This window comes from Perna viridis, chromosome 2 (assembly GCF_037379345.1).
Source record: "Perna viridis isolate PV_CMFRI_1.1 ecotype Kerala chromosome 2, ASM3737934v1, whole genome shotgun sequence".
In the NCBI taxonomy this organism is placed as follows: Eukaryota; Metazoa; Mollusca; class Bivalvia; order Mytilida; family Mytilidae; genus Perna; species Perna viridis.
The window spans coordinates 64,435,538-64,453,853 of NC_142446.1; the positions used below are offsets into that span (position 1 = coordinate 64,435,538).

The window sequence follows — 18,316 nt, forward strand, 5'->3', positions numbered from 1 at the left end:
AATTTGTAGAACATTCAGTGCCGTTCATTCCGAATCTAAAATTGTGAGATTTTTTTAGTTTAATTTTTATTATAGATTAACAGCATCATGTAGTGTGTTTGATGTAATGCCCCGTTTAAAATCTATTCTCTAGGTTTGGCGTATTAACATATTGACATTTTTCTGACACATTAATTATCAATGCTTATATGGTTTCAAGGTGTTATTTGTAGTACCTTAATAAAATTATACACCAGTGGTTGTTATATGACATTGTATTATATAATTCCAGATTTGACAACGTGATTTAATCTTTAATAAATTCAGCAATGAAATTCCATATATAGTGCAGAAAAAAAGCTAAGAAAAATATAATTTTATTTTTTTCACAAATGGAAAATATGAAATTATTTATTTCAATGCAATTAATTGAGAAAAAGTTTTTTTTTGTCTATTTCAGACATGTTTGAATTATAACGTGTAAGTAATTCTCTGTATTCGACCTGTATTCGACGACGTTTCATTCGTAAATAATATCACAGTGGTATACGAAAAAAAACGAAACAAAACCGTGTACACTTTATTTGTCAAGTTACAATGATCATCTTATTTCGGTAAAAAGGTATTTCTATCCAAAAAAAAAAAAAAAAATACATCAGTTCATCATCCAAGTGCTTTGACTAAACTTACTTAACCTAATGTTTTTATAATCAAGTTGATCACTATGTTAATTTAAAAAGGAATATATATCTACAGAAAACACGAATTTATCCGTGATTTATTCGGTGATATATGATACAGTTTAAATGTTAATGACGGATTTAGTGGTCTAACCATTGACATTTCTTTTTATGTTTGTTAAATCAGTGGAGAGGTACCTTTAAAATAACATGGCGTATTAAATGAAAGCAAATTCAATTCAATTGAAACGTAAAATATGTGGTCCAAGGTTCAATAAAGGTTGGACGGGCTGTTGGGCAAAAAGAGCTTGAATAAAGCGGTGAACTTTATAAATGAGATTATCTAGTATAGAAAAATTCAAAAGAAAATGAAAACTATATTCCGGGACACATTATTAAAATGGATCAATGCCAATTTTCATTTTCATTAATCGGTTTTTTGAAATGATTATTAATAGAATATTGGGTAGTATAACAAATGAAAATAAACAAGGAAACAATTAATTGGAATTAATAATAACCGTTACAATGTAAACAAAAATGTCCACATTAATTGCTTTTGTCAGATTTATCAATTTGGTTTTTCCTGTATGTCTTTTGATTTAAAGCTTATTGAAAGTATGCGTTATATAGTAACAACAATACTATGTAGTGTTATTGGTCTGATAAATTTCTATTTATTGTTTTTATATTTACAGTGATTTCGTCGACTGAAATTTTTTAATGTCTGAATATGTTGAGGTAAACTATATATTAACTTATAAAGTTACGTTTTTAAATTATAAATCAAACTCGGTATTTGTTTTTTTTAGAAATGCAGATAAATTTACCCACCAAGCGCAAATGGCCAATACTCAGTCTCTAGTGGTGTCCACGGTTAACTAGTCAAAATCAAAATGTGTGACGTAGCGTAAATACAGTTTTGTACTTATACTCTCTCAAAAAAGAAACGCAACATAAAAACATTTTTGTGAAAAGGTTATCTTTCTATGTTTTAACGGGTATATTTATTAAAGTCTTATTTAATCTATCAATTTTAAACTCATTTAAAAATCATAGAAATCATTTAAATTCGATCAACCGAGAGCTGTTTATGCAAAAATTTGTAACGTGCCACAGATAGAGCTTTATTTAAAAATGCACAACCTAGACGAGCAAATCATGCGTTATATAGTAGAGCGGATGTTGGGTATAAGATATCGGCGTTTATTTTCCTGAACGCAGCCGTTTAGTTGAACCCTGATGAAGTGACGCTATGCCGAGGTTAGACGCTGCTCCACGTTATATCGCAATCAGACTACACCAGGCCGGGAAATCCCGGAGTGTTGTTGCCAGACGTTACAATATTTACCGCAGTACGATATTTCATCTATGGGAACAATACCTGCAGCAGGGTATAACACAAGACAAACACCGTTTATGCCAACCACGTGTCACAAACTGAGGAATAGGACAGTCGCTGCAACAACAACAGTCACACACTTTGCTGGTATCACCTACGTAACCACACGTTGCGTACAAGAAGACTTCACTTTGGAGCTACTCTGAGAGGCCAACACCGCCAGGCGAAGGTTCGATGATGTAACACAGTTCGTGCCAGGAACCTATTGAAATGTAGACCCGTCTGGTTTAGTGACGAATCCCGTTTTCTACTTGAAACAAAAAACGACAGAATATTTGTCTATAGGCGCCGTACTGAACGTAATGAATTCTGTCGTAGAAGTCGACAATTGCAGTGCAGGCAGTGGCTTGATTTGCGGCAGGCATTTCTTACGCCAGAAGAACACAGTTGGTACACATTCCAGGAAACTTGAATGCTGTCCGGTATCGCGATGAAATTCTGCAGCCGCAGTCAGCGATCGACGTCAACAGAGAAGTTGATAATGTCAGACCACACACAGTGCGTCTTAAATTGACAGCAACAAAATGTAAATTTAATGCGATGGCTATCACGATTACCGGTTCTCAACCTTAGTTAAACAAAATAGTTAAAAGGATGGTTTCATTTTCAAGTAGGACATCTATTACACAAACAAATAACCTGAAAAAGTAATAGAAAAACAATGCAATTTATCAATATTACAATAAAGTTTCAAATCACAATGTAAACAAATCAATCCAATACAATTAAATACATTAATCAATTCTTGTAAGATCAGCTTTTCATAGATAAAACATTTGGCTTTTCTATATAAGGAGGTGGTTGAGAAACCCACTGAGTTCCATATCCGCCATAATTAGTAGGCGGGGTTTGGCCATGATTAATCGATGATATTGTCTGTTGATGTTGAAAAATAAGTCTCTGCATTTGATCTATGCGCTCGGTATAGGAGTAAAATTTAAAGGCACGTTTGTAGTAACAAAACATGATGCACACTATAATACAGAAAACTAATAGAATAAAAGCAAAGAAAACTCCAACAGCGTTGACGAATGTTTCGTATTTAAAGTTGAGGCCACATGCTTCGAAACCAGGGGCACATGCCAGGACACTCCATATCGAATATCCTAAAGAAATTCCGCAAAACGATAATGATGTGAGAGCCACCGAATAGAATCCAACAAACTGAAAGTAAGATAAATTAAATAAAAATTAGCATGAATATGAAGCAGAGGGTTTTAAGCATCTGACCATTTTCGCTCAGACAATTTTATTTTGAATCTAAATGACAGAGGTTAACAAATGTTCATGCTTACGAGAAATAATAGCAGAATCCATTAAAGAAAACTATGAAAGTCGACGCAAATGCAAATTCTGTGTTGTCATAAATGTATTCACTAGAGAATAATATCCAAAAATTTTGCGTATAAAATACACATTTATTTGGTATTTGCCAAGATAAGATATGTAAGAACATTAAAACTGTTTTCAGAACATAGGAAAGTTTGATGGCTTACGTTGTTACCAAATACGCTGATTAAAAATTTTTACCACAAACAAAGTGGTTCTACTTCTTCATTCGTAATGTTGATTGGCTCTGTTCTATTGTAGTTAGAACAGACATTTACCCTAAAAGATAAGTCGATCCCTTCCATATAAACTCTCATTTATTTCAGTAAATACATACTAGACATCGTTGTTTCGCTCTGTCCTCCTGAGTGGCCCATTCAGAATTAGATGATCCAAGAAAGAGACCACATATTGCACCTGACAATACCTGCAATAAAAAACTAATTTGAATTTTATATATTATATGTTCGTATATATATTTTTTAATATACATGTGCATTTTTTAATAGTGAGTGTTTTCAACCTTATTTAATATTATTGAAAAGAAACATACTTACCAATTTCATTAAACATATAATACATCTTATTCATTAAATTTAACATTTGCAAATAAATAGTTTTTGTGATTTGAAAACCTTAATTATTGCTTAGATATATTACAAATTTTTGATTTTCTGATTAAGTGGAATGCGTTGTTTCGTAGACCAGAAATCAGACAAGTTTCCCGATGTATGATCCAAGTCAATTCACTTCACTTCATCCAAGTCATTTATTTTTTTATAACACGGCATTTGTAACTGTATTTGCTAGCAGCCAATTTTTCACAAAAGTTATGCAATTTATTCTATGTCTTCAAGAATTGCTCAATTATTTTTCAATATAAATACTTACAATGATTCCAGACCAAATAGGACTCCCTGAAACTATTGGCCATCCACTACCATTGATACCCACAAGGACTGCTATTCCAGTACAGATAGACAGACTAGCACATATCGTCATTACAACCGCTAACAACCGGAACTTTTTTAGAGCAATTTTCCTTATTTGTAAAAGCCTTGCTGCAAGAATTGGTTTCTATGATTACGGTTTAAAGCTAAAACAAAACATTTCTCCCCACATTAAATCTAAACTAGCATGCTTGAGACCTTGGGGTTTCTTATTTAGTGGTATGTTTGTGCGTTGAGGAACCAAGAACTTAAGAGTTCAACCAACAATTATCTCCGTGGATAAAAAAGTAACCCAGACACAAAGACTTTGGAAAAACATCGACATAGTACACGTGTCATTGGAGAAGCTATACCACGACAAGACGACAAAATTACTAAATGATTACAAAAAATATTTGTTTTTATTATCCAGCAAAACAAAGGTTTAGCTTGTGTAGCAGTTTTGATAGCAGATAAATATTTAATCTTACAGAAAGAGTTGACCCACGAAACACACATTTAACTCAAATATTGTTTTTTCCTCTACCCGCTAAAGTTGATATCTACGAAAATGTAATGAAACCACAGAAAATGGAAACAAATAACAGAAATTTAATTTTGGTCCATAATATCTTATTATTGAAGGTTTGTTGTATTTTCATAATAAATCGGTTTTTTTTTAATAATGTCTATAACGAGATATGGTGAATATGTCAAAGAGACAACAACTCCACCGGGGGAAAATGATAACTCATGTTTCCCTTCTATATATATTCTGGTGAACAGCAAACTTATGAGAAAATTAATTCTTAAATGTTACATTTGTTAACCATTTCGATTAATAGATACATTATTGCTTAACAGTATGATCGCTTTCTTGAGCTGAAGTTTAAATTTACATTTATAATTTTGGAAAGCGTAGTTCACGGTCGGTATACCGTTCTTAGAAAATATATCAATACAAAATAACAAACTGTATTGAAATTATGGCTTTACTATTGATGCAATTAAGCAAAAAAAATGACCAAAATTAAATTGTCATACCGTAAAAAAATGTTACCATTATTATTAAATAATTCAATTTCAAATGTAACGCACTTTATGATAGGATAAATAAAGTTGTCCATTATTTCATAGACCAAATTTTGTAATGATACTGAGCCGTCATCATCCATTTTGTTGATTTATTCCTTAAATTTTGATACTAAAAGTAAATTATAAGAAATTTCTTTTATATTTTGCTCAGTCTTTTTTCCCAATAACCGTAGTATGCACCACGTTTTAGTATATTTCCACAAAGACCGAAACAAATATAACAGTCAATGCATAAAAACAGGCAATCGTCATATTGGAGCCATTTGTAGATACACAATATGCCAAATTAATTCAAATTGAATCGGAATTGGGATAGACGTAGGCTATAGGTAATAGCAATTATATCAAGCACTAGGTTCAACAGAAAAGCCGAACCACATCTTACAAATGAATAACAATAAGATATAATATGTGTAAAGTTTGATAGGTTGACTGTAACATATGAATTAACATCATACAATACCTTCTTCTTCAGGTGATAACTGGCCAAGAGGATACGGATCCATAATTGCTCAATAAATTTCTGCAACCAAACTGTTAAATAAACTCCCTAAACTATAAAATATTTCATTACAAATAACACATGGATGACGTATGTTTATTCAAATCATGGGTATACGCGTCATGTACATGAAGACAGGTTAGATAATTATCTTGTTATCATATATTTGTATCAATTCTGATATGTTCACACAATGTATACATTATGTAATTATCTATCAAAATCCATAAAATTTATTTAACCTTGATATATATAAACAGCTTAAATATGAGCTAAATATGTATGGACATGCAATACTATTTGGAAAGGAACGCTCTTGAGTCAACATAATTGGTATTATAATGTCCGGGATATCATTTTGTATATGTTAAACTATTTCAAAATTAATAAGGAAATTATGATAATAATTAAACCAATATAAAAAAAACACGGCTTTGTTATAAATAGTCAGTATTGATTTTCTATGTTTTAGTGCCAGGAAGTAATAGATGCATGAGATAGAAGCAATGCAATCTTAATACAACGCGAGATATTTCCGTAATAATTTTTTTGGGGAAAATCCACGTTACACTCGTAGTCATACTCGCACTGCTACTTGTGACGTTTTTCGTTTTAAACATTGACAATACATGTGAGATTTCAAATCAGGGATTATTATTTTTTTTATTAGCGTATGCGATGCACATCTGTTACATCACTAATGGTATTTTATTCCCTTATAATATCACATGTTTATTGATCTTTTCAGTCAAAAGACAAAATTCGAAACAGAAAAAAAATCGATTGTATAACTATCACGTGTTTTCATGAATGCTCTTGAAATTCATTTTACCTTTGAAATTCGGTATATAATAGAACTTTTGCAAAACGGAACAACTCTAAATATATGGGCACTAAAGTCCCGTCACACTGGCAAAGCTAGTCTAAATCATTTATTAGGAAATTTTGTCACCTTTTTTCACAATTTGGGTAAAAATGAGCACATACAATAGTTTGGATATCCCTTTCTGGAACACTAAAGGACTTAACTCCATTTAACATATCATGATCTGTCCCTGTCCTTCTAGAAAATATAAAACTGTTCCATTCTCACACAGGCTTGGCAATACGCTACAGTAGACAAGTATTTGCCAATTCTGAATGTTTTTTTTTTCGTATCTGTTTATATTAAACATTTCTTCAAGAAAAATGGTGCGTTATATTTCTAAACACCCTTGTACAAATGCCCTGTTCGAATGTGGGGTTGATTCCTCCGGGATGGACCTATCGTCCGTCCTACCCAATCCCCCTTATTGCCAAATTATTTATTCATGAACTATTAATTTTTCAATTTATTTTCATAAAATTTCTTTTTATTATTTGTACATTCCCTTGCCTGAAATATTTTGAAAAAAATATATGATCTTTTAAAGAGCACATCGGTACTTATTGTAAGTCCATCTTCTCAGACGGAACGTAATATGGTATATCGATGTCCGTTTGTCTGTCTGTCGATCACACTTTTTCAAATCATTCATAAACGTCTCAACTAATTTTCACGCATCTCTGTTGAATTGATCGTTTCTTTTGATGTGAGTTCTCTTCAGATCTTTACATGTTTCGGACTTAATTCAAACAAAGATGGGACAATGTCCATGTGCAAAAACGATTAAAGAAGTAAACACTTTTGTCCTGCCAAATAGAAATTAATGTCTCTTAAACTTGGTGACGCAAAAAGAAAATTTATATTACTGAATTAGTCTTTTTTGATTATTGTTTTTGTTCCAAGGTTAAATTATAGACGATGATGGAAAGAAACTATTTGTTCGAGAACTGCCTGCTATTTAGATCTATCTGTTTAAGTCACCTTTTTGTCTTTTCATTTACGATATATTGTTCAAATACAGTTAACGAAACAATGACAAACATAAATAAATTCGATTCTTTCGGCGATCCAAGATTCTCTTTGAAGTAACCGGAGAAACTTCAGACAACGTACACTCGCCGAAAAATTAAATTCCGCTATTTTGAATGAAAATGCAGAAAACCAACCGGTTCATTCTTTTAAGCTCAATAAATAATGAAATCTAAGTTTCTATATATTAATGCCTATTCAGCCTTAAAATCCCTCTTGTTGTTTAATATACCTTCAGTGGTATTTTTTCAATGTGCGAATGTGATCGTTTTCGATAAATTGTAATGTGTACAGTAACATAACTACTTTGACGTATTTTGGTATTATCAATGATGATTGCTTGGCTTTCTATTTCTTTATGAGCACTTTATTCAACTTTACTGTTGAATTTTAAACTTCGTAAATATATGCTTGAAATGCTGCTGGTGAAAGGTTTGTCGGAAATTCATGTACAGCATCCAACAATTCGCAACATTTTTGTTTTTGGCATTTTTGCATCTATAATAAGACTTCGATCGGGTATTATGACAAGGCGTTTATCACAAAGAAAGCCGTTGACCAAATCATTCTCCACCCGGTTTATATTCGGTAATTAATTTAGAATGACAACAAACCAAAATAAAGTGCAAAAAAACTTTTTTTGAAATAAAATACATCATTTAGAGGATACCTAATATGCGATATTACTATCAGTACAGGAATTAATTTCAATTGACCATTTCTATTAACAATTACTATACCACGCTTTATTATTATTTTCTAGTATTCGTATTTCAAGTTTCGTGCTATTACCACCTTAACTCCATATTTATATAGAATTACATAAATAGTTGCTTTTGTTTTGGATACTGATTTTATCATTATGGTCTTGATTTTAAACTAGCTTAAAGGGGGGGGGGTATTAACATGGTAGATTAAGTGTCTTAAACTAAATTGACTATTATTCGGTTTATCGGCAATCATATATTATCGAAAAGTGTATATTTTTGCCAATATCACATCAATCATTTGGCCGGAAGTCGTTAGTAGTGCAGTTTACTGTCATTCTTAGTCTGTCATTTCCAATACAATTTTATAAGGAGATTGCTGACATTTGTATTTAACCGAATGGACCACAATCAGAAGTAAGCCAAAATTGTTGTAATTTATTTTCATTGTAAAATCGAATTAACTATTTTGCCTGATATTTTTTTAAAAATAAAATCAGTACAAAAGCTATAAAGAAATAAGTCAAATCGAAAGAAGTACGGACAAATTGTCGATAAATTAATGAATTAATATTGTTCATTTGTTCGATAATAATGTAGAGTCTTAAAGATTGTTTTAGTCAAAATTTTATAGAAAAAACCGGCTTAATATATAGCATATAATTGTAGGCTTTGCAAGATATGGGGATCGGTTGTTTATTCACCAGGCACTTCAAAGTGTTAACCCATCAACATCAACTCTCAACATATTTCAAATTCTTATCATCAAACCCATTTTAGAAAGTCTTGGGACGTCGCGATAGAAAGAGTGGAAACTGAATAAACGTGACTATAAAGAATTCGTCAGGCTTCCTTGCGAAAAGATCATTGATGAGAAAATAGATTCTTCAAGAGAAAACAGTTTAATTCATGGAAAACAAATATTTAACCCTCATGGTATCGACATTTAAGTATCGGAAGCTTTACAAATATTAGAATGCGGAAATAGCAATGACATTGTTTCCATAGGAATGTGGGAAATGGATCAAATGATAATGGAAAATGACAAGGACTCAGATCACAAAGATATTTGGAAAGTTTCGCCCGTGCTCGTGTTGTGATTATCTTAGGTGATGATGCGAAATAAAATAAAATGACAGTCTTTATTATATAAACTCCCGTTAATAAATGAATACGTATAAAGAAAATTAGATATCGTTAGTTATAGTAACGTTATCAATAAATATACAAAAATAATTAGAATAAAAAGAATGTTGATGAGATATTGATTGACTTGTGTATTAGAGTATATATATTTTTTTCTTACATTAAACGTACCTCATCATGAATAAGATCATAAAATGCTTCAAAAAGGGAATATTCATCAATTTATCCCTTTTCATGTACTATATGATAATTATTTCGTCATATGTATGATTTCATTTTGTATGCACGACATTATAAGACATTCTCATTACCAATATCAATATTTACATAAAAGTTAAGGTTTTTGAAAAATTACTTACTCAAATTTTCATACGATTTTATTATACCATATTTTATCACATCACAGTTATATTAGGAACATGTGTTTTACTTCCAACTGATGAGCGATATATCCACGCTGTTGTGTTCAAGAGTTATCAAGGGAAACAAATGGGAGCCTATCTGTTAGAATTTTTGTGCGATACAAACAGTCTGCGTAGTTTTGTCAACCTCTGGTATAATGTATGAGTTGTGATATGAACACTCTATACGCAGGTGCTGAAGGTATATTGCCACAGATAAAAGGAAAGTTGTCAATTCTGAATGAAAAGGCATCACGTTTGTCGTCAATAGTTTTCCTTCACCATCGATTTCTAAGTGTAGTTCAAGATATGAGGCTGACTTCACAGTGCCTGTAGTATCCATTATCGCAAATTCTTTGGGGTAGATGCGATGTATCAAATCCCAAAAATTAGAATTGTTTAAAGATTATACGTCATCTATATAGCGGAAACTGAGATTGAAAGATCTAGATAAACGATATTCTTTCTTTCGGGTCAGATCAGCTATAAAGTCAGCCTTAAAGAGTGAAGGAATAGGTCAGTAAGTAGAGGAGCACAATTTGTTCCTATTGGAACGCCGACCGTTTGTTGAAAAACTCGTCCACCACACAGGACAAAAACAATGTAGGTTTGGGCTTTGTCTGCTGGAACGACAACATATTTGTCATGTATAGTAGACAAAGATTTTTGCCACATTAGGGTCTTTCAAAACTGATGTAGCGTTGGCACTTATTCACTTAACTAAAGCCTTCATTCATTTCAAAATTAAAGACCTCACGGCCTTTAACCACTGTGACAGAGAACCAATGTCTTCTTGTTCTCGTTTTATCCATTTTTGCACGTATTCCACCACGGCATTCATAAGTACTTTAAAGTGATACGTCCAATTAATGGAGCTTGGTTCACGGTACTTGGGACCTTTACAAAGGATATTACGCAGAAATTCGTTTTCGATGATCGACAAATCATTATACCACTTAAAGTTAAACGATGCCCACTGGTCGATTATCCAACACATTGAGATACAAGCAAATGTAAGTCATGCTTTAATAATTACCAAACAATTATTCAATTTTAGAAGTAACGCTGATTCTAATTGCATAAAAAATTCGTCCATCATCTCATAGACCAAACGTGGTAATGAAGGAAACTTTTTTTAATGATTTACTTGTTGAATTTTGATACTTAAATTAAATTATAAGGAATGACTGTAATAATTTCTCGATCTTTTTGAAATATCCTCGACACTTAAAAATAACCAACTTGGCTGGTTATTTAGACGACATCACGTAATAAATGTTATTTCGTCATAGACCGAAAATTTATAGCAGTCATTCCTTACCTGGATTCGAATTAGTAAACACATGTTCAAGAGATGTCACAGAAGTCTTATCTATCAAATTGATATTCGATCAGTCCAACGTACCTATCTATATCTTCAATACGTCCAGCATTTAAGCACATAGCTAGTCTTAGTCAGATATTTTCATTATTCTAAAAAGGATAATTCAAAAAGGGCATGAACTCTGGTGTATCATCAATTCATGAAAGACAATATATACATGTACACTAAACGTGAACTAAAGATCAGCAAATAAATAATGCTTTTCTAGGAATAATCCAGCAAAATTTAATGTGTAGCCTCGAATGCTTGCACGACAATTACAACGACCATTTGTAAAAAGGCAGCATGAAGCCTGGAACTTCACGTTGGCATAATATAATCTATGATGGAACGTTTCTCCGTATTAACTTGTATTATTATTTGGTAATTTATGATTTTTTAAAGACAATTACTCGGAATATTCTGGGTTTTTGACGTACATTATCGCTGTTTTTATTCTTCTAAAGTCAGAACGCTTAATGAAAATGCTTAATTGCAGAACATTCTTACAAAAAGTCCAAACGACCATGAGCCAAAACATATCTACTGAAACCAAAACATTAAAATATTTACTAACGGATTAACGGAAATTTAGGAAAATGTGGTAAAATAAAAAAAATATATTTGATACTGACTTCAAAAGGCTTTACCACTCACACCAATTTTGCGTAGATTGATTGAAATTTGTTTTTATTCAGCGACCAGGTCCATATCACGGGACGATCATGTAACATCATTTTGACGGAGAACGTCAATTTGTTCCAAACCTTATTATATTTGTGACGAACTCTAGGTTAAGGTTTGTCGCATATCGTGTTCATTTTATGTTTATAAATAAATGTGCATTAACAATTTATTTTGAAGCAAACATATTAACCTATCACAATACTTTATGAGGACATGATAAGTAATCAGATTTATACAACACTTGAAAGGCGAAAACCTTCAATTCTTTGGTACATGGGGGATGGGGAATATGTATACAGTGCGGGGTATAGGGAATTTAAATGGGGAAGATGAAAGAGTTAGTTTTTAAAGTACATTGAAACAATTTATCTGAAAAATATATTTTAAAAAATACTTTGAAATATTTCAGAATTTACAAGAATTGAATAAAATGAAACTGTAAATATTTGAAAAGTAAAATACAATGCGGATTCTAAGAGCTATGGGTAGTTTTCTATGGAGAATGGGGAATGTGACATAGAGTGATGGTATATGGTGCAAATGAGGCATTTATACCATTCAAGAGCTGTATGCTAACTTTCTGTTTTGGCATCACCTTAGATAATTAAAGTATGGATGTATCTTCTACTGATTTGCTACCGAACTTTAACAAACGTCCTAAACGTTTTATTTGTTAGATCTGCCATCTACATATCTATACCGTATTCAAAATGCATTAAAACTCCATTCACGACAGTAAAGACTGCCTCAAGTGTTAATTTAATGAAGTCGTTTCAATGTGGCGTGAATTGAGTTTCTATTCTCAAACCCTCCCAAAAAGATAGTGGCTTTTCGTATCATTTAACAAACACAAAATGTATTGCGATATTATGTTTATAAATGCATTTAAAAGCTTTAGGATTTTTTCAATATTAAGTCCTTGTTACAATGCACTATTGGTAAAAATGCAAATTAATTTTAAATGATATTATGCATAATAATGTATGATGCAATACGTAACCGACCACGAACGTCTTTCCATTGTTTATTATATAGTTCTGAAGACTTTATACTAAGGAGGAAAAATCAATCATTTTTCTTAAGAAATATAAAACAAATGAATCAAGAGCATTACATAAATAATCAACTTATTTTCTACTTTGTTTTCAACCTCGGAAGTTTGGTTAAGACCTTCTTTTGCTTTGATTGTATGTAAAGGCAGTAAAAAGGACCCTGGATTTAAACGGCAATCAAATAGGACATAATTCAAGTATAAAAAACGAAAATAGACATACAAAACATAGAACAAATTAGCACGCACAAAAATAGAAATTAATGAGCAACAAAGACTCAAATAGGATCCTGTATTAGGTGCGATATATGAAAGTCAATGTAAAGGGATATTGTCGCAAATTAAGGGAAAGTTTGTGATACGGAATAAGAAGTCACCTCGTTTGTCGTGTTGTTTGGTCTTAAGTTTCCACCTTATATATATGAATGCCTTGTATCTAATTTTTTGGGATAGATGTATGCAAGTATATATAATCCCCGACTTTGATATTGTTTAAAATACGAAGTTTTCTATAAATCGGAATTGAAGATTGCTTAAATACAGTACATCATCGACATGAAACTGAAATAGCCAGAGCTTAACATTTTTTTTCTTTTATTTTAATACGATTTACCAAAAAGATAATCCCTCTGAGATTAAAGGAATAGGTCACCGATTGATAAAGCATAATTTATGTCCATTGCAATGCCGACCGTCGGCCGAAAAAAAAGTTCCACCAAGGTAGATACATGTTGTCGGTTAAAAATTTCAGCATTTTCGGTTTATTTAGAAGATGTTTTAGAATCCACAAATTATGAAGAATCTCATTCAGGTACTGCGTATCTGTATCTTTATTAAAGTAAAAACGACATCTAATGCTTTAAATAGTGCTCCAGCGAAGAATCACGCAAAATGTGATTCATGGTTGGAAAGCTTACATACTTTTATTTTTGATATTTTCTTTAAAACGTTATACTAAACAGAAATTAACATGTGGTTTTCATATAACCCACGTTCATAAGAGATATATAGAATGTACTGTCGAATTCTGTACTGTAAATGACACTACAATACAGTAGAATCCATTGGATTTTAAATGTGAATAATCTCCTAAGAGCAGGTAGATTGGAATGAATTATTATACATTTCATCATATAAACCTATAAAGCAACTTAATAACAAAACTAAAAATATGCAGCCTTTTTTGGAGTGTATCACATATTACAGAATTTATGTGATTCTTAGCTGGATGACTACTTAAAGTCATTAATTCAACTGAGCATACGCATAATTTGCATGAAGAGTTGCAAAATCATAGATCTTGATGCTATTATATTCCGATTATAAAAAGCAATGAGAGTTTTAAGAGAGGTTTTTTTATTTTTTTTTCAGAATTCACATTCAATTTATACCACTAAATGTTTTGAAATGACTTGAAACCCTCTTAGATAGCTTTTAGTATGACAGTTTATAAATAGACGCTTAGTAGTATTGTAAAGGTTGAATTAGGTACACTTACACTTGATATGTCTACGGTTTGAAAATTGACAATTTTTTTGCATGGCGTATATTTTACCGTATTTTGTAAAATACTGTTTAAACAATAAATTATTCAGGTATTTTGATTTTCAAATTCTATATTTTCAGCAACATCGTGACAACATGGGAAGAAATTGGCTTTTCCGTCAGGTTACTCATCACAAGGACTTAATATTTGTTTGTGAAATTATACTGTTCAATTTAAAAAATGCTATGCACTTAACTTGAATTATGAATTCAAGTTAAATTAGATATTAAAAAAACAATTCAATTGCATTTTGAGAAATTACCAGTCTAAGTTTAAAAAGAAATAATTACTTTTATAGACAGAAAACATTGTCCTTTGCCGAGCAGTATTTAAGAAAATATCGTGTGATAATCCGCCGCAGTGTCTTTTAACGTTAACATTATTAATAAAGAACACCAGTTAGTGTACGTAAATTAAATGATAACAAAATAAATTAGACAAACATGCAAAAGGGAGAACAAAAAATTAAAATGATGCATGTCATTGACCATCCCTATATACAGAAACCTCAACATTTGAAGGAAGATCAGGAATCAACCCTCTGTATACCCGCAAGTTATTTTACACTGGACATTGTATTCGTCACGTCAGTCAATATAACGTAACTTTCTTAATGGAAAGCGCTGGTCTTGGAATTTACAATGGGAATAAAATACCGATTAAAATTATTGTATACTATACTCGGCGTCACTTACTTAACATCTACTATTCAAACTTAAAATAAAACTTCGTCTACAGTTTTATTAACACCTACCGATATTTAAAATGTGTTAGATAACTTGCTCATTCGCATAAATACAGCTTCTCCGTAAAATGTGAATAGTTCAAATTCGATGACATTTTTAAGCGGTCGTGATTTTGTTATCTATTTAGTGATTGTTTATTTTCAAATTTGTGAGAAATTACATTTTTGTCAAGATAGAAATTTAAAAAACAGTGATCAATATTTTGTCAACAATCGGCAGTTAGCAACAAAAATGGTAGAATAAGAATTGAATTTCTCGTATGGAATTATAAAATTCTTTTGTTTAAGAGCATATTAACCGTAAATACTTATTTTTGTTTTTTATGCATATGTATAAACTGTGAAACGCATAAACAAAACAAATAAAAAGAAAGACAAAAGATAAAAGAACGGCTGAAGAAAATTATGATTTCCAGTATAAAGTTCGGTATTTTCGTCAGATCTACCGATAGTCTATGAGTACTATGATATTTTACCATATATTTTTGCTTTTTTTCAGGACAAAAATATATCATTGACCGTAATAGAAAAAAATGTTGAATGCATATATACACGATATCAACCATTTAAATTCTGCTAAAACTTGCAAAGTGGCTACATTTATGAGAAATCGGGATGAAAGGAGTTCGATCAACTTGCTTCGGAAAATAATATTACAACAAAGGACAATGAATGTAAATGTAATCAGGAGCGGGACTTTAAGTTTATTTCCCATCAAAAAGGAAACATATGTATCCAAGCGGTAGGGGACTGCTCTTGTTTCCACGCTATCGGTAACCATAGTTTTGTTGGTTTTTTTTTTTTTTTTTTTTTTTTTTTCTGTTCAATTTTTTGTGGTCAAAATAGAAATTGATACACTGACCCAAAGCCACGGCTTAAATGTGACACTACAAGTGTAGATGAATTTTCTATTTTCACAAGACTTTAAACACACGATACAATGTATACGTGAAACAACACTCATTTCAATAGTTACTTTACAGTAATATCATTGATATTATTACCTTGGAATTTCTTATCAACTTTACATTTTACGCATACATTTCCCTCTCCAAATCCTGAGCTTTTTGAATAATTTACTATTTATCATATTCATTTGTTTCAATTTTTTTAATGAAGATCTTTAAGAAAGAAATTATCTGTACCCGATATTTTCTCTGCATTCTTAAGACGACCGTCATTACCGTTATGGCAATCAGCTTCATCTCAGTGATTAACTTAGCGAAAAACTATTAATTAAACAAGTTTTACATTCTTTGTAGGCGAGTTGTACGAGTATACAGATCACGATAATAATATGACATGAGTATTGTTACCAACAGTTGTATTGCCTGTTTCTGTTTCCATTTGGCTTATTACCCATTTAAATGTCAGTCCCTGTAAGAATTAGGAAGAGAGTGAAAGATGGTTATGAGAAATCCCAACACTTTGAAAGTGTAATTTGACTATTTGCAGCATTGAAATAAAAAAAAAAAATAGGGGAGATTATCCAAATCATGTTGGTAAATTGAGTTATGGTTTCAATAAAACGCACTGAAATGAACATTTCAAGGGCAGAAAGCCCTGTAAATAATCTCATTTTTCTAACGTTCTATCAAAGAATTTCTGAGTAAATCCAGAGATGCAGATCACATAATGTTTTTTTTTAAATAGAGAAAGCATCCTTGAATGAATTTGTATTATCAAATCGGTGGTGTTTTGACATTCATGTTTCTGATCTTTCCCATTTTGCCTGATTCTTACAAACACTTACACTTAATATTAAACAAAATTCTTAGAAACTTATGTATTTCAACGGTACATCAAAAAGAATGAGAATACAAGATATTTGTAATAACAAATGGAAAGGGTGAACCATAAAAACCAAAAGTGGCAATTGATATCAGCTTAAGAGTAATCAAGGGAACCAAGGTTAAGCTTGCATATCAAAGTTACACCAAAAGAACAGATTATAAGTAAATTGCCAGAAGTAACAATCCAAAATACAAATAGCTGTAACTAAAAACTACGAGGTAATACATACAAACGCTTCAAAACTGCGAGGTAATACATACAAACGCTTCAAAACTGCGAGGTAATACATACAAACGCTTCAAAACTGTGTTATCTTTTGAAGATCATTTTTAGAATTACAAAAATATGATGAACGGCAAATCGACGTCAATTCTTCCTAAAAAAAGATTTTCCATTTCTAATGAAAGTATTCTGACAATAGAATGATGGCTAGTAAATACGTGTTCATTGAATTTTTTTCAATAACTTACAGAAAGTTCACAAGAAAATGGTTGTATATAAGTTATAAGTGAATAATCATTTTATAGCGCATTCCGTCTTAAGCTAATATAGATATGTTTACCATTATATTTCAGAAAACTATTTAGTTTTCTTCCATCTACAGATGAGGATAGAAGTAAGTGTTATTTTTGTTGTTGTGTGTGTGTGGCTGTGTTCCCCTGTCCTTGTGATATCTTTTTATGATATTAACTCAAACCTTCCTTCCCTTGATTACTTTTTTACACAATAAATGTGTCTGTTGATTTGTTAAAAAAGCTAACTAGCCAAATAAATTTACTTTTCCTTTATTAATTACATCTTACTAAAAATGAAGTTCGTATTCGTCTGATAGATGTAATGTGTGTAACGACAAACAAATCCTTTGGTATTTTTATAATTATAATACATAGTAAACAATTCCATATGATTTTCTTCAAGAAACAAACATACATAGGGGACAGCTGCATTTGAAAAAAGTAATCTTCGTACTCAATATTGAAAACAATGCTGTTAATTACATGATTATGTCTTAGCAAAAAAATATTATGTAATTTTCTCCTTTATGCTGAATTCAAATATGGCCTAA

General features: G+C 31.3%; 1 protein-coding gene across 1 annotated transcript; it reads right to left on the reverse strand.

Moving 5' to 3' along the window:
• Window positions 1-544: 544 nt before the first annotated feature.
• On the reverse strand, window positions 545-6,037 carry LOC148626465 (uncharacterized). Its single transcript, XM_088570500.1, has 4 exons — window positions 5,878-6,037; window positions 4,282-4,451; window positions 3,728-3,817; window positions 545-3,225 (listed from the first exon to the last, which is right to left on the reverse strand). The coding sequence occupies exons 1-4, from the start codon at window positions 5,918-5,920 to the stop codon at window positions 2,815-2,817; spliced, it is 714 nt and encodes a 237-aa protein (XP_088426626.1). The 5' UTR covers window positions 5,921-6,037; the 3' UTR covers window positions 545-2,814.
• Window positions 6,038-18,316: the final 12,279 nt, after the last annotated feature.